At 38.7% G+C, this 26,348-nt stretch overlaps 1 protein-coding gene across 15 annotated transcripts in view; it reads left to right on the forward strand.

Annotated features, from left to right (window-relative positions):
• Window positions 1-26,348, forward strand: part of LOC136866457 (nuclear pore complex protein Nup98-Nup96) — a 274,665-nt gene that overhangs the window by 188,721 nt on the left and 59,596 nt on the right. For all 15 annotated transcript variants that reach the window (XM_067143423.2, XM_067143430.2, XM_067143432.2 and 12 more), the window contains one exon: window positions 19,420-19,578. In XM_067143423.2, coding sequence (XP_066999524.2) covers window positions 19,420-19,578 — 159 coding nt within the window. The remainder of the gene's footprint in view (window positions 1-19,419; window positions 19,579-26,348) is intronic.

Genomic DNA, 26,348 nt, shown 5'->3' on the forward strand with positions numbered 1-26,348 from the left:
GTAATACCATTACAACATGGGAGGCTGGGAAGAATATTGCCCCACCATTAGGTAGTGGGATTTCATCACTCCTAAGAGTAAGGTTAGCTGTTCAGGTCCATATATCATTCCTGTGGTCATGTGATTTTGTATGGATTTCTAAGAAATATTTCCTTCAGTGTCTGCTGCTATTCTTTTTATTGAAACAGTGATTCACCGTAAATGGGTGTGTCGTAACCTTGCAAAATAATGCCAAAAGAGAAGTCGAGTATAGGGTCGCGTCTTCAACAATATGTAGTGGAATTTAAAAGCATTTTCACTACCGATGGAAAAGTATTATTTTGCCAACTGTGTGGCAAAACAGTAAGTGCAGATCAATGTTCTCAAGTAACCCAGCATTTGTCTGGAAATAAACATACTGCAGCTGCTTCACATGTGCGTTTGCGACAATTACTAATGGCTGAACCAGCTACTTCAAATACAGGCCCATCTATATATTCCCAGTATTATTTAGATGTGTGCAGAGCATTTGTTTGCACTGACATTCCTCTTGGCAATATAAATAATCCGGGACTAAGAAATTTCCTAACAAAGTACATTAATTTTGAGCCTCCAGATGAATCCACATTAAGGAAAAACTATCTCCCAAAATGTTACGAAGAAACTTTACAGAGAATTCGGGCGGTATGTGATAGCAAAAAACTGTGAGTGAACATTTACAAAACCACTGATTCAAGTGGCAGAAAAGTAGGAAATGTTGTAATTGGTGTGTTGAAGAATGACAAAACTGCTTGTGAACATTCGTATTTGCTAGCGTGTAAAGAAGTGCTTGCTGCAAACCGTAACTGTAGCTAGGTTATTCAATGAAGCCATGCACTTACTTTGGCCAAAAGGTATAAAATACAACCATGTATTGCTTTTCGTTACTGATAGTGCTGCTTACATGAAAAAGGCAGCCAAAGGCCTTTCTGTGAGCTTTCCGAAAATGATACACGTAACTTGCGTTGTTCATGCTGTACACAGGTTATGTGAAACTGTGCGGGCTCAGTATCCTCAAGTGGATAAATTAGTGTCTAATGAAAAAAAGGGCTTCGTAAAAGCACCCTCAAGATTCAATCTGTTTAAAGAGAAAAACCCGGATCTTGTGCTTCCTCCTCTGCTTATTGTTATGTGGTAGCAGACCATTTTGAAAGTATTGCATCCATTGTGGATGCACTAGATAAAAACGACGCGTCATCAATTGAGATTCTTCAAGAGATCCTGAAAGACAGCTCTTTGAAAAATGATTTGGCATTTATATCTGCCAATCTAAGCTTCTTGTGTAAAACTATAGACATACTTGAAAAATCCACTGTTGTCCAAAACAGTGAAGGAAGTGCGCGCTGTTGAAAATAAAATTAGATTTGTTTCGGCTATCTCAGTCGGAAGCCATATTTTTGGTCATGCTGGCCTGGGAGGGCATATATAGCAAGTGGAGATGTAATTCTCCTCTAGTACATCGGCACTGCATTGTGATTATTACACGTATAGCTTGCAGTGGTGTTGCTACCAGCATGCTAGCTGGCCAGTGTCTTGGGAAGGTGCGGTATCCAACTGATGAGCCCATGTCGCACACTGGCGAAACAGTGGTAATTTTGACAATTGAGTTTCCTGAATTGAATTTAGCTATTTCAATCGGAAGCCATATTTTTTGTCATGCTAGCCGGGGAGGGCATATATGGCAAGTGGAGATGCTGTTGCGGTACCCAACTGATGAGCCCATGCCGCACTGGGTCGAAACACTGGTAATTTTTCTGATTGAGTTTCCTGAATTTTATTTAACATGAATTATAACTCACATGAATCTACCACAATTTAAATTGTATACACAATGGTTCTACCTGATGCGTGATTCAGAGGTGCCAACCTTTGAAGTGGGTTATCAGCAGTGGCAAAGCTATTTGTTAATTAATGGGTAGGCAGGAAATCTTACATTAAAGTTCCTTGTTGAGGAGTTCCATAAGTCGAGTTTTCTTGGGTGTAAAATGGTCAATCACACGGAACTTCAATACTTGATCACTCATCAATCCTTCACAAGCATTTTCTCGATAGAAATTGTACTAAGACTGCTAAGTCTTTCAATGTTCATTGAATTACGCAAAAATGTTTTTATCCTCTTCAGAGTGATCATACTCCTTACAGAGGATCCTGTGGCCACAGGAAATGTTTTTTTGCTTGCGGCTTTACGTCGCACCGACACATATAGGTCTTATGGCGACGAGATAGGAAAGGCCGAGTTGGAAGGAAGTGGCCGTGGCCTTAATTAAGGTACAGCCCCAGCATTTTCCCGGTGTGAAAATGGGAAACCACGGAAAACCCTCTTCAGGGCTGCCAACATTGGGATTCGAACCCATTATCTCCCAGATGCAAGCTCACAGCCGCGCACGCCTAACCGCACGGTCAACTCGCCCGGTACAGGAAATGTTAATATTAAATGAATCAATTTTGACATTTCTTCATACACTGGTTCGAGGTCATTGAGGACAATATAATGTAAATTTTTTGAGCGGACAAATGTTTTTCTATATCGGAATAAATGTTAATCAATTCATTGTCCAATCTTTCCCTATTAAACAGGGATAAATGTTCATAAGACTGCTCAGTTTAATAGCAGAGAAGCTCTTTGTAAACTATGAACTGATTTGGATCTAACAACTCAACAAACCGGATGTTTTCAAAATCGCCAAACCGTATTTCCATTTGCATAATTAAGGTGTCACCACCAAACAAAACACACGCATAACAAAAAAGGTTCTTGCTTTCGGAACAGGCTGTTAACCACGTGTATACAAAGAAAATTGAAATTTTCTCGCTACTTTACCGTCAAAATACTTAATAACCAAATTAGGCATACATCTTTTGTATTTGGCTTCGCACTTCTCTTTGTAAGTCCAAGATGAGAACGGTTTATGTTTTAAAGAGTTCAAAAGACTCATTAACTTCCCGAAGGGGCCTACATCACATATCATTTCAACGAGACTTTCAACCGGATGATGTCAGTCTCGTTTTACGCAACTAACAGTCCATGTTGAATTGTTACAAATAAAGCCAATAACCTAATGCACGGATTTCCCACTAATTCCAAAGAAAAACACACACTTAACAATAGGGTACCGCTACTTCATTGTCACCTTCGCGCTGGGAGTTACTACGCTCTCAAATAACACAGGAGGCTTGCCTCTCTAGGGTCTAGACCTTGCGGAGAGAGGAGTGCGGGCGGTAAACATATCTTCCCTCCACCACCCCGCGCCAGTCGACAAGCTGACTGAAGGGAAACAAAACAAAAAGTCCTGGGTGAGACAACTTACAGACTGCCTCCCTGTCAGAACAAGTAGTCTGCTGTCGCCATCTAGCGGGGCGATCAGCGAAGCACATCATCTGCTGTCATCATGTAGCACATATCAAAGAGATTATTGTTGATATAACACAATAACAACAGCAGATAAATTTGTTACGATATTTCTGTTTAATCGTATTTCTCAGGGTAGGTATTGCCTCAAATGACTCCAAGTAGTTTCGCCACTGGTTATCAGTAATCCCATTTTAACTCGCGCATTTCCCCTGCCGTCAAAACGTTTACGAGTCAAATCCAAAGCAGCCCGTTTGCCCTTTCCTACAGTAATCTATTCTAAAGTATATCATATTACACAATAAAATTTGCTCATTACGTGTTAGATTTATGATAAAAGATTCTTTGTAGCTTGTTTCACACCCAGCAGCTGCTTTTCAGTGTTTGTTTTCTTGAAACATACTTCCCCCTGAGATGACATTTTAGTCTTCAGAACCATAAGGGATTCCAGTGTGGATGTACTTATTGTAGGCCTAATTCTGTCTGATTTTTCCTAACAACGCTGAAAACTTTCTGTGGGAGAGTTACTATGAGGTATACTTAGTACTACAAATACAACATTACTTAACACTCCGGTGGTCGCACGAAGAAAAGTCACATCAGGGGTCGCACGGATCACAATCGTGATCCATACTTTCTTTGTGATATAAGGCTATTCTATGCTATTTATTCAATTAATATGATTGTGAAATGTGAAAAGAACTTCATTTTCTGTACAGTATAATATAATTATGCATGTATTTACAAAACTACCTGAAAAATTACCGGACATTGTGATTTGTCTCACTTAATCCCTCCATAATGTTTTTGAGGTACCTCATTGTCTCGTTCATTCAGCCATCGATTTATATTCTCCCATCGATTTTTATTCTCATAGCCATCCATTTTGTACTTATATACCAATAATTAATATAAACTCATAAAATGGAGTAGATATATGCATATGGACTGAGATTAGACACCTTAATAAGAAAATAAACAAAGTCAAAAGAAGTAACGCTAGTGGTTGCATGGATCACAGTTGTGATCCACAAGATTAAATTGTTTTATAATGCAACAACCATCAGTCAAGGTTAACAGACTACTGCATTATCAGAGAGGGGTTGGTGCGCTAAGAAGGTACACAGATGCTCAAGGTCAACAGTCATACCAAAAAACAGGAGCGAAAAGAACTGAACAGCTGGATCACTGTTGTGATCCGCGCGACCACTGGAGTGTTAAGGTTTTATAGTTAATTTGTCCACTTTCATTTTTAAGCTCTGCAATGTTGCCCCAATTCACATCAATGTTAGGGCCATGTACAATATATTCAGGGAAAGTATCACACTGCTACAAATTCCTCTTCAAGTTCGTCATTTTCACTTACCTTGACCAAAGTTGGGAATCTTCGAACAAAATATTCAAGATATGAATAGGAAACTGTTGTAACCAAGGTTGCAGTTTACAGAACACAACTTTATTTTGCTTCACTTTATAATATTTACACAAATAACTGAAATTTATTTTGAAGCAAAAAGGAATATTGAATCTTGAGAAAAGTCTTTCTTTATACAATATGTACAGGTTTGCAGTCTTTATATACACTTCTATCTTGAAAAGATAGTCTTGGGAATTGACACGTTGATAGTCGAGAACTATCTGGCACACTAACATAAATGTTCATGAGAGTCCTTGTTTGTTGAAGTGCCTGAATTCCTAAAAAGCAAGTTCAATTGATTGAAGATATTCCACCTAGCGAAACTAAGGGAGCTTGCATAAATTAGGGAATGAAAATGGCTTGTAAAAGAATTACGGAACATAGGCAGCGGAAACAGGTAAGGGAACGGTGACCAGAGGTGAAACCTCGTACTGCCAGAAATTCAGTCCACCTGGTCGAAGCACATTTTCAAGAGGAGTAGCCTCCGTGCTCGACGTAGGGTGTATTCTGGAGCTGGACACCGGGGCAAGTGGGCCATTGAGCAGGCAGGGAGCTCCTATTTATGGTACACTCGATGGTCAGGCACGCGCACTGAGGGCTGCGCGTCGAAGCTAGCAGAATGATACACAGGCGCGCGTGCAGCTGGCTGACGGAGCGAGAAGGGGAGCGCCGGACATACAACACCCTCCCCTCCTAAATACGCCGGTACGGCGTGAAACGGCGGCGGCGCTGGCGGCGACTGCGATGCTGGGGCGGAGCTGCTGATTTCTCTGTTGTATTGTCCGGAGCTGGAACTGGGCGGAGTGGCGCTGTCTCGTCCTGAAAGGAACCCATTGTTATTAAATGATCTAAAGCGCGTTCAGCAATAGATTTATCAGGTTTAGCAATAGCATCAATAGCTGGACAGGGGCGGTAGCGCAGACGTATCTGATCTTGATGGCGGCAGATACGTTTCTCCGTAGTCTGTATCTCGTATAGACGATGACCCAAAGATCTGCAGATGACTCCAGGTATCCAGAGTGGGTTGGATTTGAATGTCCTGGTGTAGACCTTGTCGTTGAGGGAGAACTTCGTTGGTGAGGTCTTATGCTGGGCCGGAAGAGGCTGTAACAAAGAAAGTAAAGTTCTGTGAGGTCGTCCATGGAGTTTCTGTGCAGGAGTGATATTATCAGCGCCTGGTAGAGTTCTGTAGTTGTTTAGGAGTTGGAGCAAGGCTTGGTCTTTAGTTAAGCCTGAAGAGACAGCTTTCTTCATACTTCTTTTAAATGTCTGTACGAAGCGTTCAGCTTCACCATTAGATTGAGGGTGAAAAGGTGGTGCTAGGATATGACGAATGCCATTATGTGTACAAAAGTTCTGAAAAGCAGTAGCTGTAAATTGAGGTCCGTTGTCCGAAATGAGTACTTGCGGTAAACCTTCTGTAGTAAAGATTTTCTGGAGAGCACGAATGGTAGCTTCGGTTGTAGTAGTCGAATGCATATCCACGACATATGGAAAGTTTGACAGTGAATCGATGACTATTAACCACATGGAATTGAGGAAAGGACCTGCGAAATCGATGTGAACTCGTTCCCATGGAGTAGTAGCAGGAGGCCATGAAGCAAGATCAGAAGACGGGGCGTTCTGATTCGTTTGACATTGCTCACAATGACGTATTAGCTTTTCGATGGCGGCATCAATACCGGGCCAGTAGCAGTGTTGACGGGCGAGTTGCTTTGTTCTGGAGATACCCCAATGGCTTTGGTGTAATAATCCGAGAACTTGTTTCTGTAGGCTAAGTGGGATAACCACTCGGAAGATGGTGCCTGCTTCTAGTAATACAACTCCGGCACGAGTCGTGAGACGATGCTGCATACGATGATAAGGTGCCAGGTGGGCAGGAAGTGTGCTCTGAAGAGGCCAACCGTTGCGGATGTAAGTACGTACAGTAGCAAGTGTACTGTCCTTATCCGTAGCTTTAGCTATGCAGGTAGCATCAATAGGAAAACTGGATACAGTATCTTCAAGTTCTATGTCCAACTGAAGACATTCAGATTCTTGAGAATCGAAGGCAGTATCAGGACCAACGGGTAAGCGGGAGAGGGCATCAGCATTACAATGCTGGGATGTGGCTCGATATACAATCTGATAGGAATAATCAGAAAGGAACATGGACCATCTTTGAAGCTTTCTGAGGGAATTCTCTGGGATCTTATTACCAGGATGGAATAAGTGTACGAGAGGCTTATGATCGGTAATGATCAGGAAATGGTTGCCATAGAGATATTCATTGAAACGGCGAATACCAAAGATGATGGCTAAAGCTTCTTTCTCTATCTGTGAGTATCGACGTTGATGGTCATTAAGTGTTTTCGAAGCGAAGGCGATGGGGCGTTCTTGTCCATGACGATCCTTCTGGGAGAGAACTGCACCGACACCGTAGTCTGAAGCGTCAGTAGCTAGCGTGATGATCTTGTCGGGCTGAAAATGAGTGAGTTGTATAGCTTGAATTAAGGCGTTGTTGATTGTTTTCCATGCCTGTTGGCATTGCGGAGTCCACTGAAACTTAACACCTTTTTTACGTAGAGCGTTTAATGGAGCTGCCACTGTAGCGAAGCGTGGAATGAACTTATTATAATAGTTCGCTTTGCCTATGAAGGACTGAAGCTGCTTGAGGTTCTGAGGTGCTGGCATGTTTACTATCGCGGAGACATTCTGCATACTAGGACGAATTCCATTCTTATCAAGTATATGTCCTAGGTAGTGAACTTGAGGCTGAGAGAAGGTACATTTAGCGAGATTCGCTCGTAGGCCATTGTCTTTCAATTTCTGGAGAAGAAGGCGGAGATTGGTGAGATGTTCCTGATGATCTTTTCCAGTAACAATAATATCATCCAGGTAGTTAGCACAACCGGGAATTGAGGCGGTGAGTTGAGCCAAATAGCGCTGAAAAATAGCCGCTGAGGATGAAACACCGAATGGGAGCCGCTGGAGCTGGAGCAGTCCGAGAGGAGTGTTGAGTGTGAGAAATTTCTTAGATTCTTCGTCTAAAAGTAGCTGGAGATATGCTTCTTTAAGATCAACTCGAGAGAAGAATTGTCCACCAGAGAGACGACGGAATAAGTCTTCTGGACGTGGAATAGGAAAGATATCTGTGTCGAGTTGCGCGTTGACTGTAGATCGAAAATCGCCACAAAGTCGAACATTACCATCAGGTTTCTTGATTATCACGAGTGGAGTAGCCCATTGACTAGAAGTAACTGGTACAACAATGCCAGTTTGTATCCATCTTTCTAATTCTTTCGTGACCTGGTCTTGAAGTGCTAGGGGTACTGGTCGTGCTTTGAGGAAGCGAGGCTTAGCTGTATGTGAGCTGTATAGTCTTTGGCTGTTCCGAGCTGAGAGTCGAAGACTTCAGGAAACTGCGCTAGGAGAGCGGTAACGTCAGAAGTAGGATGCAATGTAGACACGACGTTAATGTTGTCATGTATCTGGAAACCAAATAAGTTAAATAGATCCATGCCCATAATGTTTGATGCAGTGTAGTTGTTAACTACGAGAAGAGGAATGGCTTTCTGAATTCCTTTATAACTAGCCTGAAGCTTAATTTGACCTTTGATGTCAATTTTCTTCTTGTTAAATGTCACGAGCTGGATGTCAGCTGGAGAGCATGAAGGTGAACCTAAGTTGTGGTAGGTAGTCAGGTTAATAATAGAGACAGGTGATCCTGTGTCTAATTGAAAATCGACAGATCGATCAGAGAATGAGAGAGGAATGATGATTTTGTGAGAATCCTTTGTGGGAAGAATAAGATTGATCTGATCAACTTCCATGTCTTGGCGGGGCTGTATATGTTTCCGGCGTGCTGCAGTAGTCTTAGCAGGGCGGAGCGAACTTTGACAGACAGTCTTAATGTGTCCAAGTTTATTACATCGTTCACAAGTAGCTTTGAAAAAACGACAGTCACGACGTTCATGATGCTTGAAACAACCTCGGCAGGAAGGCAGGAGTTTCGAGGTGCTTTTAGAAGTGGGCTTCCGTGTAGCATTACGAGAGGGAACCTGGCGAGAATGCTTTGTGGAGAGCGCCTTATCCGTACGGTTCACTGTAGCAGAGGACTTGCGGGCCTGAGGCGAGACTTGTGCAACTTCGTGTGGAGAAGCTATAGCTGCGGCAGTCTTGGTAGTAAGCTCATAAACCGTAGCAATACGCTGGACGTCTTCTAAAGAAGGGTTACTCTGCTTGACAGCGTCAAAACGTATTTTGTCTTCAGGAGTATGTAAAATTATCATGTCCCGAATGAGAGAATCAGTGTAGGATGAACCACAACCGTCCTTGGAGCAGATGAACTGGCAGGGTTTAGCTAGACCACGCAATTCAGTTATCCATTCAGTATGTGTCTGATGGGGTTGCTTTCTGCTCTGAAAAAATTTATAGCGAGCAGCCACTATGTGAGGAGCTTTGGCATAGTGTTCCGTGAGACGGGCCAAGAGCTGCGTGAAGGGTACCCCAGATAAGTGTTCTTCCGGACTTAATTTACGTAGTAATTCACACGTAGCATTGCCAACCGAACTAAGAAATAGTGCGCGGCGGCGTTGATCATCTGTGACAGAATGGCAGATGAAATGTTGTTGTAAACGGGCTAAATAAACCGACCATTCTTCCTTAGCTGGATCAAAAGCAGAGAACGGAGGAATAGCTGATGGCTGTGTAGAGACAGAAATAGCTTGAATAGCCTGAAGTAATGCTGCCTGTTGTTGTTGCATAAATTGTTGTTGTTGCTGCTGTAAGGCTTGGAAGACCGTAGCGAGTTGTTCCGCAGCAGCCATTGCGAGATGCGTGCAAGAATGAGTAAGGTAAGCTGTGTGTCAGAACGGGTTGGAGTGTCGTTGTTGTTTAGCACTTCGCCGTAGAGTTGACAACTGGGCCTGTTGAATTGTAGTGTCGTGTTGACCTCGTCACTATAGAGTTGGCGATTGGGGCTGATGACGTGTAGTTTGTTGCTTGTTTACCTCGTCACCTTAGAGTTGGCAACTGGGGTCGAAGAATTGTAGGTTGTTGCGTTTTTACCTCGTCGCCATAGAGTTGGCGACTGGGGCCGAAGAATTGTAGAGTTGCTGCTTTTTTACCTCGTCGCCATAGAGTTGTGTTGTAACCAAGGTTGCAGTTTACAGAACACAACTTTATTTTGCTTCACTTTATAATATTTACACAAATAACTGAAATTTATTTTGAAGCAAAAAGGAATATTGAATCTTGAGAAAAGTCTTTCTTTATACAATATGTACAGGTTTGCAGTCTTTATATACACTTCTATCTTGAAAAGATAGTCTTGGGAATTGACACGTTGATAGTCGAGAACTATCTGGCACACTAACATAAATGTTCATGAGAGTCCTTGTTTGTTGAAGTGCCTGAATTCCTAAAAAGCAAGTTCAATTGATTGAAGATATTCCACCTAGCGAAACTAAGGGAGCTTGCATAAATTAGGGAATGAAAATGGCTTGTAAAAGAATTACGGAACATAGGCAGCGGAAACAGGTAAGGGAACGGTGACCAGAGGTGAAACCTCGTACTGCCAGAAATTCAGTCCACCTGGTCGAAGCACATTTTCAAGAGGAGTAGCCTCCGTGCTCGACGTAGGGTGTATTCTGGAGCTGGACACCGGGGCAAGTGGGCCATTGAGCAGGCAGGGAGCTCCTATTTATGGTACACTCGATGGTCAGGCACGCGCACTGAGGGCTGCGCGTCGAAGCTAGCAGAATGATACACAGGCGCGCGTGCAGCTGGCTGACGGAGCGAGAAGGGGAGCGCCGGACATACAACAGAAACCTTCATTCTGAGAGAGATGTCCACAACTTCGGCATGATGAAGAAATTCATCATCAAGGGGAAATTTCCTGATAATGTAACTGCAAGCTGCCATATAAAACTCTCGTAAAGAATTATAAAACATCTCTTCATCACAGTCATTATCTTTCAACTATGCCTTAGCTTTTGCTCCAATTACCAAGTCCTCATTGGCATTCTGGTATTTCCTAATCTTGAATTCAACACTCAAAGGGGAGCTAGATTCTGACTGAATAGAACATGGCTGAACAAATCTGACCAATAGGTCAGTTAAAAGACCAGCAAGTTTCCTCCTAAGAAGATGTATGGCTGGAGCATCTTGTTGCAGAAATATATTCACCGAGTTAAAATCAAGAAGTGTACTCTGAAGAAAGTAGCAAAACAGTTTAGTGTGTTGGTCTTGCATGAAACATTTCACAGTTTCAAATTGCTTGGTGGTCTCATTTTTATGGTGGGTCTCACTACAAAATATGAGTGTCAAAGCTTCCCACTGCTCAAAAACTCTATCAATAGACTGAAAAAGCGAGAGCCAACAGGTACTAACATTTCAAAATTTTGTGACCCTCTGTGCCACAAACAGCCTGATAAACTTTCAACGTGTTTTGCCTTTTAGAACTCTTATCAAGATAGTAAAGTAATATAACTGAACCAAAAAGTTCTCTACATTGACTGGTAATTGGGCTGCTGCTTCTTGTGCACAGATGTGTATGAGATGACATGAACAACCTGGGACATAAACAGAAGAATGCCAGTCCTTCACAAATTTGGCATCACCTTTATTAGCCCCTATCATTGTGTATGTATTGTCAGATGAAAACTAAGAAACATCCTGATATTGTACTCTTTACAATTCCATGTCGTTACATAAGACCTGAAGTTAAGGTGCTTAGTTTCATTCACCTCAACGTTCTTGACCAGTCTGTATATTAACAATCGATTTTAAATCTCCACTAGTGTTTGAAAACACATTTCAATATTAGTTACGTCAAGAAAATGAGAATGAAATATGTGGGTCAAATAATCCCCAGTATCAATATCCTCTTTCCTCAAGACTTATGATAGAGAAGATCCATTTTAGTTTTGAACAGATTTTTAAGTTAAAAAAATAGAACTGACAAGTTTTAATTGTGTAAAAACACCATTAATTTAAATTTATATTTTCATTCGCAACAATCTTGACCGGCCTACAATTAACAATCAGTTTTAAATCTCCACTTGTGGTTGACAACACATTCTGACATTAGTTATGGTACGTCAAGAACATGAAATGATATAGATGGGTCAAGTGAACTCCGGTATGTAATATCCTCTTTACCCAAGACTATTGATAGAGGAAGAAGATCCGTTTTAGTTTCGGACACATTTTCAAGTTAGATACAATAGGACCAACAAATTTTAATGTGTTATGTTTTGTTCACATTTTTAAAATTATTATCCTGGCATGTTAGGATTAAGAGAATATTAACGTTTGTATATTATACTATATAGATTAAAAAGGTCCCAAACCTTGACCTAAAGATTGTCTACAGGCTGAAGATGTCCCAATAATGGATGAAACATGTACCTGACCTGATAAGTGTACATAAATTCATGTAGATTCAAACCACATTAAACGTGGAAAGTATTGAATAGGCGGTTTTATTAAATTATCCTTGAGATTCTATGCCTGGTTACAAACCTTGTCAGTGTTTTCCGGGCTTGTAGGCCGTGGTCCAGGAGCGAGGGAATGTCCCGAGGTTTCACTGAAGACTGTGTTTGGCGTTTCAAGGGTAATATGCTTACAATATTGTGATTTTTTTATTTCCCACCTTTTCAATACAATTGGTTTTATGTTGTTAGATCATAGTGCTACAACACTGTTCTATAGGGACATGTTTCACTTGAATTTCAAGCATCCTCAGCCTATATAATCATCTCAAGGTTAAGACCTGTCGTATTTGATTAGTTTTGACAAATTTGTGCTTAATTATAATTCTAACAATAAAGTAATAAAATATATAAACATAGGAATTTATGAACACATTAATAGTTTAACAATATGAATGACTATACTAAAATTGGAATAACCGTTAATTCTAAAGATATTGACATCTAAAACACAGTGTCTTCAAATGTTGAAAATTTGGCTAAAATTGTTTTCTTAAAGTTCTAGTTTATTAAAAACAATTGTAATTTGACTTCTATGTTAAAACTTCAGTCGTAGTTAAAACTTATTGGTGTCTTAAAATTAAAATCTTGGATCCGTTTGGAATTCAGCTTCTTGTTTTAATGTTGAGGCTTGCTACAGTAATTTAATAGTTTTGGACTATAAAATATTGAATTAGTTAGTTTCATTGAACTAGTCTTGTTTTTACGATCAGATTTTCTGTTGGTAGTAGTTTGTATTTACGAAGTATTTAGTTAAAAGGGACGTCGATCCAAAATCTTGAGGAGTTGATTGGTTTCATTCATAATATTTGAATGATGGTGCGTCGTTAACAAAGGAAATTCACGCTCCCTAACTGTACACATTCGACCAGTCAACAGGATTATATAACTGAATGTCCAACAACAAAACTACAAAGAGGGAGCATCTGCACCTACTCAATATCTTTTAACGAGATTAGTACCAGTAAACTAATGACACACCATAATATTCTGATATTCATCATCCAACATTCTTAATCGTATGAACTTAAAAAGGAAAACAATATACATAGTTGAATATTCTAGAATGCTTGGTACAAACATGCCTGTGAATGTACAAAATTAATATAATTCCAAAGCGTACCGCAAGTATACTGTGAACATTTTATTGTATTTTAAAGTATTATTTGATAAATTTTACTACATCCATATCATAGAATGTTCCAGAATCTTTTAGTATAAACATACCAATGAATGTATACAACGATTCACTAATATCAACTGAACTTCAAAGTGTACCTCAAGAATGCCATAAACATTTTACGTGTTGAAATTGTATTTCGCCATATTATCTACTACTCATGAACAGTACACTAGAATTTTATGTAACATATACATGTCATAGAACATTGACGCTTGTTTTTAAACCAGAAAAGACATCATATCATTGTATATTTTATATATTGTATATTTTAATATTATCACTTACATCATGTGACATTCTTCATTAGATTTAGTAATGTTTTAAAATTATATGTTAAGTTAACTTTAGATCTTATGACCAGCTGAGGATGACCTCTGTGAAGATCAAAACCGGTACTGCTTAGTAACAAGATATAATAAAGTATTGATTAGGTGGACGGTACCCATTCTTTGTGATTGTAAACAAAATGATTAAGCGTAAAAGCAATGAAGAGCTGAGTGGTGATGGATATAAGCGATTTGTGGCAAGAGTTTCCATGCCTAGACCATCTAAATTTTCACCATACCACGTTTTATGTGGAACAAGCAAGTGTGATTTTTCAGTTAAATGTGGAGAACAAGATGACTGGCAACGCCATCTGAAATCTGAAAGCATGAAGATTACGGGACGCATCAAAGGGCGATGTTTTACTACAACAAAGTAATGATAATAGTGTTATATGGGTTGAATGTTGTTTCAAGCATTTTTGGTTGGTTGAACATAACTTTCCCTTATCTGTCGTTATTCAAGGTCATGTTTCCCAACTCTCAAATTGCTAAAAAGTATGTTATTGGCAGAACCAAGACGTCGGCAATAGTGAGAAGCATGTCAGAGTCAGCAGTATGTGAAATAGTCAAGTCTTCAAGATGCACCTTACTCACTCATTGTGTACTGATGGTTGCAATGATAATGACTGCAAATTGTATACATTGGTGTTCACTTATTTTTGTATTTTTATTTTTGTGAGAATGAAAAAAAGAACAGATGGTTACTACTTGCTCTAGTGGAATGTGATAACACTGGGGAACCAATATTTCAAGCATTGGATAGAGAAATTAAGATCAAGATGCTGAAGTGGGAAAACTTTTTATCATTTGGTTGTGACAATGGAAATACAGTGGTATACATTTAAGGGAGTGTCAGCATTTTTGAAAGAGCAGAATCCTTCATTTGTTGTACGAGACTATATCTGTCACCTACTTCACTTAACTACCCAGAAGGCTACTAAAACATTGAAAGAAAGTGTAAATGTAAACACATCATTAGTAGACATCTTTCTTTCTTTCTTTCTGTCTTTCTTTCTTTCTTTCTTTCTTTCTTTCTTTCTTGAAAGAAGCTCCAAAAAAAAAAAAAAGAAGAAGATATATCAGGAAACAAAGGACCTCATCTCAAAAGCAACATTTGAGATATGTCAGCACACGATGGTTATCTCTCCCTGATTCAGTATACAGGGTATTAGAACAGTGGGGCTATTGAAATTGTTGTTTCATGTTGGTGAAGAAATCAAGTCAAAAACCAGCAATAGCAAATTTCTTGCATTGAAAGCAGCAATGAATGATGCCACTAAACTTAACGTGTTATTTCTGAAGAATACACTCCCCGTTTTTGCAGTGTACATCACGTTGCAAGCAGAAGCTCTCTCCATACATAAAGTGGCCTGGTACATGAATGGATTGGTGTTGGATTTAATGGTGAAATATTGGAAAGCAATTAGAAGTAAGTTTGAAATGCATACCAATACGAAGTTCAATAGCAGGAGTTGTCAGAAAGATAACGATCTTGTAACAGGAGTTGCAACAAGACAGCACATTAAGCGAGCAAGTGAGGCTGGCAGTATATCTTGAGATGACATGAGATAGTTCTTAAAATTGGTAAGAAGTTTCCTCACTACAGCATGCAACTACATTTTCAACAAATTCCCTTTTCATGGCTGTGTGGTGAAGCATGCAGAATTAGTGGATGTTTTATTGAGAGCAACTGCTTCATTTCCATTAGTGATATTTTTTGTTGAATTGTTTGGAAATATAATTGAGAACTCTGACCAAGATAAAAAAAGTGGTATTTGCTTCCTACCTAGCAGATCCATTAAATCAAGACATTTCAAACTATGAAACAATGGATGTAGCATGGGGGGGGGGGAATTTTCCAAGGATTTTTTAGGCAAAAGGGCTGCAAGAAAAGTGACTTAGTTATGTTAGCATGTGCTCTTGTTTTTAACATGTAAGAATAGAAAAACTTGTGGATAATGTCTGAAATTGCAGATTAGAATTTTTCCTAGAAGTCTCGTTTTCCTACAGTCTCCTCTGAGATTCACACTACTGATGATCATTTTTGAAAGTTGGAATCTCTGTTTGACTGGTGGTTGATACTGTGGTATGTTATATCTATATAGAGATTTGTATTAAGATGATCGCAAACACCCAGTCCTCAAGCTGAGGTTATGAACGAAACACAGCTAAAATCTTGTGCCCAGGAGGGAATTAGGCCAGTCAACTAAAGGTCATTTTATGCTCACAGTTCAGCCAAGAAGCTGGATATAAACTTTCCTATAATTCTATTTCAATAATCCTTTAACAGATTAAAAAAAAAAAAAAAAAGTTACAAGTTCCTTTATCACTGAAAGGTCAACGTGCCTACTGTTACCATATATAAGCAAATAATGCACACTGTTGCTTGATCCCTCCACCCTAATTTCTGGATGGAAAATTTTGAAAATGTTTGTATTTGTATTTCTGCATTAAAAAAAAAAAAAACACCACAAAAAAAAACAAAAAAAAAACAACCTTATCTGCATTACTAGTTCACGAGTGAATATGAATATCTTTGGTCCAAACTAACAGCAGATCTGTGGAAATTCACTATCTTTTCTTCCTAATTCGCTGGGAGACATTGCACAATGCTAGTTTTCGTACAAAAACAAATGATTTTGACTAGTGTGTGAGGTCTAACTGTAAAACCTATCATTTTCAACTCTATTGTGATTGCTGTGGCTTTCAATCAACACATTTCACTCGCGAATGCACATCCAAACTGTCTCTTCAGTCACATAATTGCATATCCTTTTTTCAAATTCTGTAACCTTTGCTTTTTGTTCCTGAAAAGCTCGGCAGTTCCAGTTTATGTGTTCGAGACAAGCTTTATTTTTCCTGCAAGGACGTACTGCAAATTTTGTCCCATCGTACTTCTTTTTCTTCCAGTAGTGCATTTACCAATGTGCTCAGCCTCTTTAGTAATGTGGCGTTTTTCTTTAACTCTAAATGACTTACAATGACAACTTGGAGCAGCCTTCCTAAACACATGCTACTTCTTAAACTGACACCAAGCAAATGGCTCGATAAGTATGCAGCATTTTTCTTGCTTGTGGTGGGAACAGTGTGGATAGAAAAATACCAGCTTGCAGATTTTTCTTTGTCAGGAACATTGTACAAACCTTCACACAAATAATACCCACACCCTAACTCTTTGCCACCAGTCTTTATTCACAGGGTTATTCTAAATGACTGTCAGGGTTTCGTGATTTTTTTTTTTTAACATGGAAAACGTGCCATTTTTATTGTTGTAGTAACGGTTAGACAAACGCATAGTTTTGTTTTGCATCAACTGTAGTACATAAGTTACCACCAAATGGCAGTAATAGCAGTGTTTAACAAAATGACATTTAGCGATAAGGAGAAAGCTTCTTGTACTCTTGAATTTAATCAACACCGATCCATTACCAGACTCCAGCGCCATTTTCAGACAAAATACGGGAAGGAGCCTCCTTCTGACAACTCTATTCGCAGATGGTACGCTCAATTTGTGGATACAAGTTGTTTGTGCAAAGGGAAAAGCAGTGGGTGTACTGCTGTGTCAGAAGCGGATGTGAATCGGATTAGGGGCGTTTATCTCCGTAGTCCTAAGAAATAAACTACGAGATGTAGCAGGGAACTGAAAGTTCCTCAAACCACAGTATGGCGTGTGTTACGAAAGTGCCTAAAGGTAAAGCCATATCGCCTACAATTGCATCAAGCTCTAACAGCTAATGACAAAGCCGTACGTTTCAACTTTAGCATGGCACTGCAGGAACGGATTGAAGAATGTTTGCATTTGGGGTGCAATGAACCCCCATTGTTATGTGGAACATGTGCGAGACTCTCCTAAGGTGAATGTGTTCTGTGCCGTTTCAAACACGAAGGTCTATGGCCCGTTCTTCTTCAATGAACAGACAGCAACAGGGCTGACTTACCTGGACATGCTCACAGAATGGCTGTTACACCAGTTGAGTGACGACAGGGATGATTATGTGCTGCAACAGGATGGTGCACCACCTCATTTCCACAGGGAGGTTAGAGTATTTTTAAACCAAGAACTTCCACAACGATGGATGGGACGCAGAACGGAAGGTGATTTGATGCTCTTACCCTTTCCACCATGTTCAATAGATCTTACACCATGTGATTTCTTCCTGTGGGGATATGTTAAAGATCAGGTATTTGGTCCTCCTCTACCGACGGATATTCAGGAAGTGAAGCAGCGCATCCAGACCGCCTTCGAAAGCATCACCGCTGCCATGTTGACTCGTGTGTGGGAAAAGATCGACTGTCGAGTAGATGTGTGTAGAGTGACGCAAGGCGCACATATCGAGCATTTGTAATGTATGTCAAAATAACTATGAGTTACAGTACACAATAAAACAAGATTCATATTCCTACGTCAATTGCACTGTAAGTTATGAATTTTTGTAACCCCGTCAATCATTTAGAATAACCCTCTATATGAAGGGATTTTTCACACGTATATGGTACTAGCTGTTCCCAGCAGCTTCTCGTGCATGAATTTTGTAATTTCATAAAAGTAATCATTTCTCGGCACTGCATTAAGACATTATCTGAAAAATCCCTAAAGTATACACACTCACCGAAAAATTGAGTTTCGTTATCCAGAACCTTACTCTAAACCATTTTTGTGGTGTTGCCTTTTGGGGCTGAGATGACCTGGCTACTGGCAGAGCTAACTTTGTAACATGCGACATAGAACTGTCCATGTGAAATACAGTCCTCTAAAGTAAAAAAAAAATTACATGTTCTTTTATTTTTAAGGGAATTCCAAATACTGATTTCCACGTCTGTAACATCTTCAGTTTTTGAGATAAGTATCCCAATAAAAAGAATTCAAACCCTTAATCAGTCCTGCCCCATCTCCCCCCCCCACCCCAAGTGGATTTTTGAAAACAAAAAATGCATGTTTCTTTATTTTAAAGGAGATTCCAAATACTAATTTTCACGTCTGTAACGTCTCCAGTTTTAGATATATATGTATCCCCATAAAAAGGGTTTTTCCCAAAAACAATGGTATTTCTTTATTTTTAAAGGAGATTTCGTGTACTAATTTTCACGTCTGTAACATCTTCAGTTTTTGAGATCTAAGTATCCTCATTGAAAGGATTCAAACCAATTTTTCAATTATTTTTACGCCCCTTACGTGGATTTTCCAAAAACAAATAATACATCTTTGTACATTTTTTAAGGATATTCCAAATACCAATTTTTGTGTCTGTAAACCGTTAAGTTTTTGAGATATAAATATACTCATTTTAAAAATTCACCCCCCCCCCCCCTTTTCACCTCCTCAACAACAGAATATCTAAAAATCCTTCCCTAGTGAGCACCTACACTGTAATATAAATGTATCCCTAAAATCTCGTTACTTTATATCCAGTAGTTTTGGCTGGGCGATGATGAATCAGTCAGTCAGGACATGTTATTTTATAATACAGATGGTATGGAGTGCCAAAAGTTTACAAAACATACACAAGTGTTGAGGAGGTACCTAAGATTATGTTATAACGATATTAATATCTTCCTTAGGAAGACTATTGGCCTCCATTGAATCCACAATCATTTTTTGCTGTAGAAACTTTTAATCTATACCTTGTTCTTCAGTCAGACATATTTTGCAGGTTTTCGATCAGGGACTGGAATATTTGGTTCAAACTCTTTGAGTTTGTTTTACAATCCAGCTTGCTTTGGAGCAGTTACAACTACAACAGGATTTTCATTCAGCACCACCAACACTTCAAGTCCTTTTGGTGCCAGCACACAGTCAAAGCTGTTTGGAGGCAAGTGAATGTTATTAAATATTGGTAGTACAGTATCGTGTAGTTCTGGACCTCAACCCAATTTACTCTGGAAGTGGTCCGAGAAGTTTCTTTAATATTTCTTATTCATCAGAGGAATTCAATCGTGAGGGTTTATTTTTTCAGTCCGTAAGATATTCATAACGTGACCTTATATCATGGCACGGCACTCAATTTTGTTATATCATTGTTTGAGCATTTCATATTGAGAGACATATATAAAATAAACATAAAATCACGAAGTAAACAACCAATATACACTGAAAAAAATTTTCAGAATATCCAGAATATAAATGGTGCAATGCAATAATAAATTTACAGAATTTTGTTTATTGCATTACAGGCACACACTGTCTGGAAATGTAAAGTTTTACAAACTCCTATGTTTTTCTTCCAGTATCTAGCACAAATAAACGGTAATAATGAAACGGTTGCAATTGAAGAGTGTCTGTTCAAAAGATGTTATTTCCACTTAAAAAAGTATTGCATCTATGTACATTGCAGTAGCTGAATACTATTGAATGTCATGTGCATTGCAGATGAAAAAGGTGTAATTTCTTATGTAAACACACCCCTCACAACATGATCCGGATCAAAAGGTTCTATATGTATTGTAAACATCAGTGTGCATTCAGAGTGACCGTGTGAAAGTTGGGAATAAACAAAACTATTTCCTTTCCATTATGATAGATATTCCCCTTCAAAAGGGCAAATTTCCTCTGGGTTTTCATCGACATATTTAAAGTATGAGAGCATTACTGGACACGGCGTATGTGTGGTGACACCTATTAGCAGGCAGGTGTACCTTCGGCCACAGAGATGTGGTATTACACAATGCCCTTGTAGTTTGGATGCACCTTGCTGTGATCACTACACATTTGTACATGTGTAATGGTGAAGTAATGAGCGAGGTAGAAGTCTCTACCCCTAATTTAACATGTAATAAATTTCATTGTTGGTCTGTATTGAATTTCTGTATAACCTTAAAATAATCATATTTATTTAAATTTGTCCTACCTATTCAATACGTACAGTTCTTTTGAATGCTTATGACTTATACATTATAAATCATTATTGGGACATGTTTCCCCTGTGGAGTGGGCATCATCAGCCTATACCTCTTCCTCAAAATCACAAATATTCGGGATCCAGATTATTTTTTCTTAACAGACTGCCTTACTATTTAAACTTGAAATATCTAAGTTTAAAATACATTTCTGTTTGTCAATCTTAATTAAAAGGTGAAATGTTTGTAACGGTATATAAAATTCTTAAAATGAGTTGTTAAAATGTTCAGTGGAAACACCAGTTTTGTAACACATCAGAATGATACAGATGTTGATTCCCGTAGGGAATCTGAAATATTTGTTCCAAATGAGTAAATTTATAATACCAATATAAATGGTCCGTTATTGGACATTATAAATTTTCCAGCTAACTCATTCCTGGTTGCCAGCGTTTTGCCCCCATGAGGAGAAGGACATCAGTGCAACATTAGCCAAAATTGAATCAAACATAGCTAAACTTCCTTTGGAACAACAGAATGACACAAGATATGAGATAAAGAAAAAACTTCCCATTTTAGCCAAAGAAATAAAAAATAATTCTCAGCACACCAACCATAAACTGAGCCAAGAAATAAAAACCAAAATAGAAACTAATAATATAATAGTTACAAAAGCTGATAAAGGAGGAGCAACAATATTGGTGAATAAAATAGATTACATTAATAAAACAGAAGAAATTTTTCAGACAAATCCTATACAATAATCAACAAACGTCTGATCTTAGAGGATCGAATCAAGAAGGACAAGCCCACGTACATGGCATTCGTAGATCTAGAAAAGGCATTCGATAATGTTGATTGGACCAGGCTATTTATGATTCTGAAGATGATAGGGATCAGATACCGAGAACGAAGAATTATCTACAACCTGTATAAAAATCAGTCCGCAGTGATAAGAATCGAGGGCTTTGAAAAAGAAGCAGCAATCCAGAAAGGAGTGAGGCAAGGCTGCAGTTTGTCCCCTCTCCTTTTCAATGTTTACATAGAACAGGCAGTAAAGGAAATCAAAGAGAAATTTGGAAAGGGAATCACAGTCCAAGGAGAGGAAATCAAAACCTTGAGATTTGCCGATGATATTGTTATTTTATCTGAGACTGCAGAAGATCTTGAGAAGTTGCTGAATGGTATGGATGAAGTCTTAGGTATGGAGTACAAGATGAAAATAAATAAGTCCAAAACAAAAGTAATGGAGTGCAGTCGAACGAAGGCAGGTGATGTAGGAAATATTAGATTAGGAAACGAAGTCTTAAAGGAAGTAGATGAATATTGTTACTTGGGTAGTAAAATAACCAACGATGGCAGAAGTAAGGAGGACATAAAATGCAGACTAGCACAAGCAAGGAAGAGCTTTCTTAAGAAAAGAAATTTGCTCACTTCAAACATTGATATCGGAATTAGAAAGATGTTTTTGAAGACTTTTGTGTGGAGCGTGGCATTGTATGGAAGTGAAACATGGACGATAACTAGCTCAGAAAGAAAGAGAATAGAAGCTTTTGAAATGTGGTGTTACAGAAGAATGCTGAAGGTGAGATGGATAGATCGAATCACGAATGAAGAGATACTGAATCGAATTGGCGAGAGGAGATCGATTTGGCTAAATTTGACGAGAAGAAGAGATAGAATGATAGGACACATCTTAAGACACCCAGGACTTGTTCAGTTGGTTTTTGAAGGAAGTGTAGGTGGCAAGAACGGTAGGGGTAGACCAAGGTATGAATATGACAAACAGATTAGAGCAGATGTAGGATGCAATAGTTACGTAGAAATGAAAAGGTTAGCACAGGATAGGGTGGCATGGAGAGCTGCATCAAACCAGTCTATGGACTGATGACTCAAACACACAATCAACAAAGACCCGATAGTTTAAACACAATGTAATTTAAAAACTTTACTCACCGAGCTCGATAGCTGCCGTCGCTTAAGTGCGGCCAGTATCCAGTAATCGGGAGATAGTGGGTTCGAGCCCCACTGTCGGCAGCCCTGAAGATGGTTTTCCGTGGTTTCCCATTTTCACACCAGGCAAATGCCGGGGCTGTAGCTTAATTAAGGCCACGGCCGCTTCCTTCCAACTCCTAGGCCTTTCCTATCCCATCGTCGCCATAAGACATATCCGTGTCGGTGCGACGTAAAGCAAATAGCAAAAAAAAAAAAAAAAACTTTACTGAAAAGTTCAACATTCCTACTAAAAGAACAGGAACAACAAAAACTAATTAACATGAACCCCAAAATACCCACAGTAAGAGCTTTACCAAAAATTCACAGGAAAGAAACCCCCATAAGACCCATAATAAACAGTAGAAATAGCCCAACTTACAACACCTCAAGATTTCTACATAGTTTACTGAAGAAACATTACAAATTATACAATACCGAACCAATAAAAAACTCAATAGATTTTTGTGATAGATATTCAAAATACAACCCAAAAACGTAATGTGCTCTTTCGACATAAGAAACGTATACCCCAATACCCCAAAAATGAAACTGTCAAAATTATAAAAGAAAATCTCACCAAGCACAACCATCTAAGTAATTTTGAAATTTAAGAGTTCATTAAGTTATTAAACTATTAACAAACAACTATTTTACCTTCAATGGTAAAATATACCACCAAAAAGGCCTGCCAGTGGGTGACCCCATATCAGGTATTTTTGTGCATATATATGGACTTTTTAGAACAAAATAAAATATTGATAGAAGTAAAAGGGATTGATCTTTGGCTACATTATGTAGATGATACATTCATAATAATAGATAATGAACTAAAAAAATAGTGACAAAATCTTGGAATTCCTCAATACCTTAGACCAAAACATAACATTTACAAAAGAAGACGAATTTAACAACTCATTAAATTTCTTGGGCATCACTACAACACGCTTAAATAAGTTTTAATTTTCAAATGCATAGAAAACCAACAAACTCCCAAACAACAATAAAAAATTATTCATTACACCCAATGTCTCAGAAACGAGCCGCATATTACAGAGCTTTTAAGATTCCACTTACACCCGAAAACCGAAGTGAAATACTTAAAAAACCTAGCCAAATTCAATGGATACAGCATGGAAATGATCAATAGGATCGTTAATAAAGTGAAATATTAACAGATGATAAACCTCACTGCAGACAAACTAAATAAGTCCATTTATGTATAACAACCCATACATCTACCAAGTATCGAACCCCCTTAAAAAACAAAAGGTCAAAATAGCATATAAAGCCCAAAACAGTAATCAAAGCAGATTTTTTAATCACAAGGTTGAAAATCTTAAAAATGACACACAAGTTCAGGAATTTATGAACTGACATGATCGCAATGTTTAGTTTCATATATTGGACAGACAGATCGCAGCTTCCATACGAGATACCAAGATAATTTTAACCTCAACAAACACAATAAGTTTTCTGCAATGAGTACGCATATGAAAGATACAGGCCATCATTATACAACAATAGACCAAGACCTAACAATTCTCAAAAAATTAAACAAAGGAAAACTAATGAATGAATACGATAATATATACATTATTTTGGACCAATACTTTAATAAAACCTGTAACTTAAATGACATGTCAGATGACAAAAACTCCATTTACAAAATAATACCCAAATTACTAAAAGTAATAAAAATAAAGGGACACAAGTTTAACAATATTTACAAATTTCCCCCCTCAACAGCTCCTATAGTTTCAATCAACACGGCCTCCTCCCAATTAATCCCTACAAACACGCCCCCACCGACAAACCAAGTGCATAACACTCCGCCTATCCCTCCTTCCCCTACGCTCCCTCTCCCCCCTCCAAGGATCACACTGTTAGAATACACGAAGTGCAAGCTCAGTGGTATCCAGTCGAGTTGGCATGGCAAGTGATACAAACTTGCCACGCAAGACACGAGGAGGTAAGCAAAAAGGTCCATAGTAAAGTTTTAGTTGTGGCCACTATCATACTTCACTTCTAAAACAACCTTTTTTAATTTCGTTACAGACGTTTAAACATCTTTACTTTCTGATTTGGAAGTAATTCTTCCTCCAACAAGTTAGAATTCCGAAAGTCTCCCATTAGATTAACGACAAGAACCGTGGCAAGAATTGACACACCCAGCATGTTGATAATCAACCTCATAAATACTACTCATCAAGATTTACTGAAGCTTCTTCAACGATACTGGCACCAACATTAATAATAATAATAATAATAATAATAATAATAATAATAATAATAATAATAATTGTTACCGAGTTTTTGTGGTAGTTAAGCATGAAAGAAGGTGCTGGGTGGTGAATAGGTCTCAAGCTACTAAAGAGAAATTAAATTTTAAAATTTAACAAGGTTATATTTTCTTTTCAAAATTAGGTAACAACAAATAGAACAGGTACTTAGTAGCCGAAATACAACTTGAAATGTACAATTACAGGGATTAAAGAATTTGGGCTTCGAGCCCTGAAAACACAATTCTTGAGCAACTAGCTCAACTTTACGATATACCAATTTCAACAAAAGGGGCAGAAGACCCCACTCAAACCCTGGAGCCCTTGCTCCAAATTACACAGCAAAGCCTCCTCGAGGCATACAACTCTCAGTTTTAGAAAAGAGCCACTCGCTCTTAAAGTTAAGCCTCTCCCAGGCCACACCAAACTCAACTTTCAAGTCGTCCTCAAAGGACATATACACAGGGGTAAAATACCCAACCTACTGAGGTCTATTAGGTGAGAAAAGATTAATACATGACCTCTAAAATACAACTTGAGAGGAGGCGAACTTGCACTCCTAATACACTTTGCTTTTAAAACCTAATCTGGCTCTGGGCCACTAACGCAAGGGCTAATCCCATACTACAGAGGTGACTTAGAGAAGAACACTTTACATTACATAAACGAAGAAAAGTTTGAGAAAATAAGTTCACCTCAAAACAAATGTGAGTGGGAGCTCGAGAGGGTTAGCACTCTCTATCCCAATATGTAACTTTACAAGAAAAGAAGAAAAGAGTAGTTACATTTTAGGAAAAGGTTACATGATGGAAAACGCTTCGAACCCGCCGCGAGAGTTAAACTGCCGACCTAGCAAGAAAAGAAGATATTAATAGGCCATTACCTGGTAGTAGATCGCTGCCGAGGAAAGAGGCGCTTCCCGCCTCCTGCAATGTACTTAATACACTGAAAGATGGAACAGAAGTGGCCCGGAGACCCCAAAATCAGCAGTTTATATCCTCTCGCGGAAGATTCTAGGCGTTAGGGGAAATAAAACACCCTCCCACAAAATCTTTATTGGTTCGGGAAAAGAAACCCCTACATAGAGGAAAAAGAAACACATTATTGGTGGAAAATTAATTAAAGAAATTCGGGATTGGCTAGATCCAAACTAAGGGGAAAAAGAGGGGTATACAGCCAACTTAAACAATAACAGAAAGAAATTTAACAAGAAACAAACTTTTGAAATAAAAATTTCTCCAACAAAATAGCTCTTTGATTTCGCACTAGGTTGCACTATTGTAATTCTTCAGTAGTGTCCTCTAGAAGAGAAAGTTCACACTTCTTACTTCAAGCGAAACAAAAACACATCAAAAGTGACACAGTTCAAAAACTCAAAATTTTCCACGTGGTGACATCTTCTGAGAAAGTAGAGAATTAATAGAATAGATAAAGTTCAACCTTCCTCCAGAAGAGGAGTTTCAACTGGCGCA

The sequence above is a fragment of the Anabrus simplex genome, chromosome 3 (genome assembly GCF_040414725.1).
Source record: "Anabrus simplex isolate iqAnaSimp1 chromosome 3, ASM4041472v1, whole genome shotgun sequence".
NCBI lineage: Eukaryota > Metazoa > Arthropoda > Insecta > Orthoptera > Tettigoniidae > Anabrus > Anabrus simplex.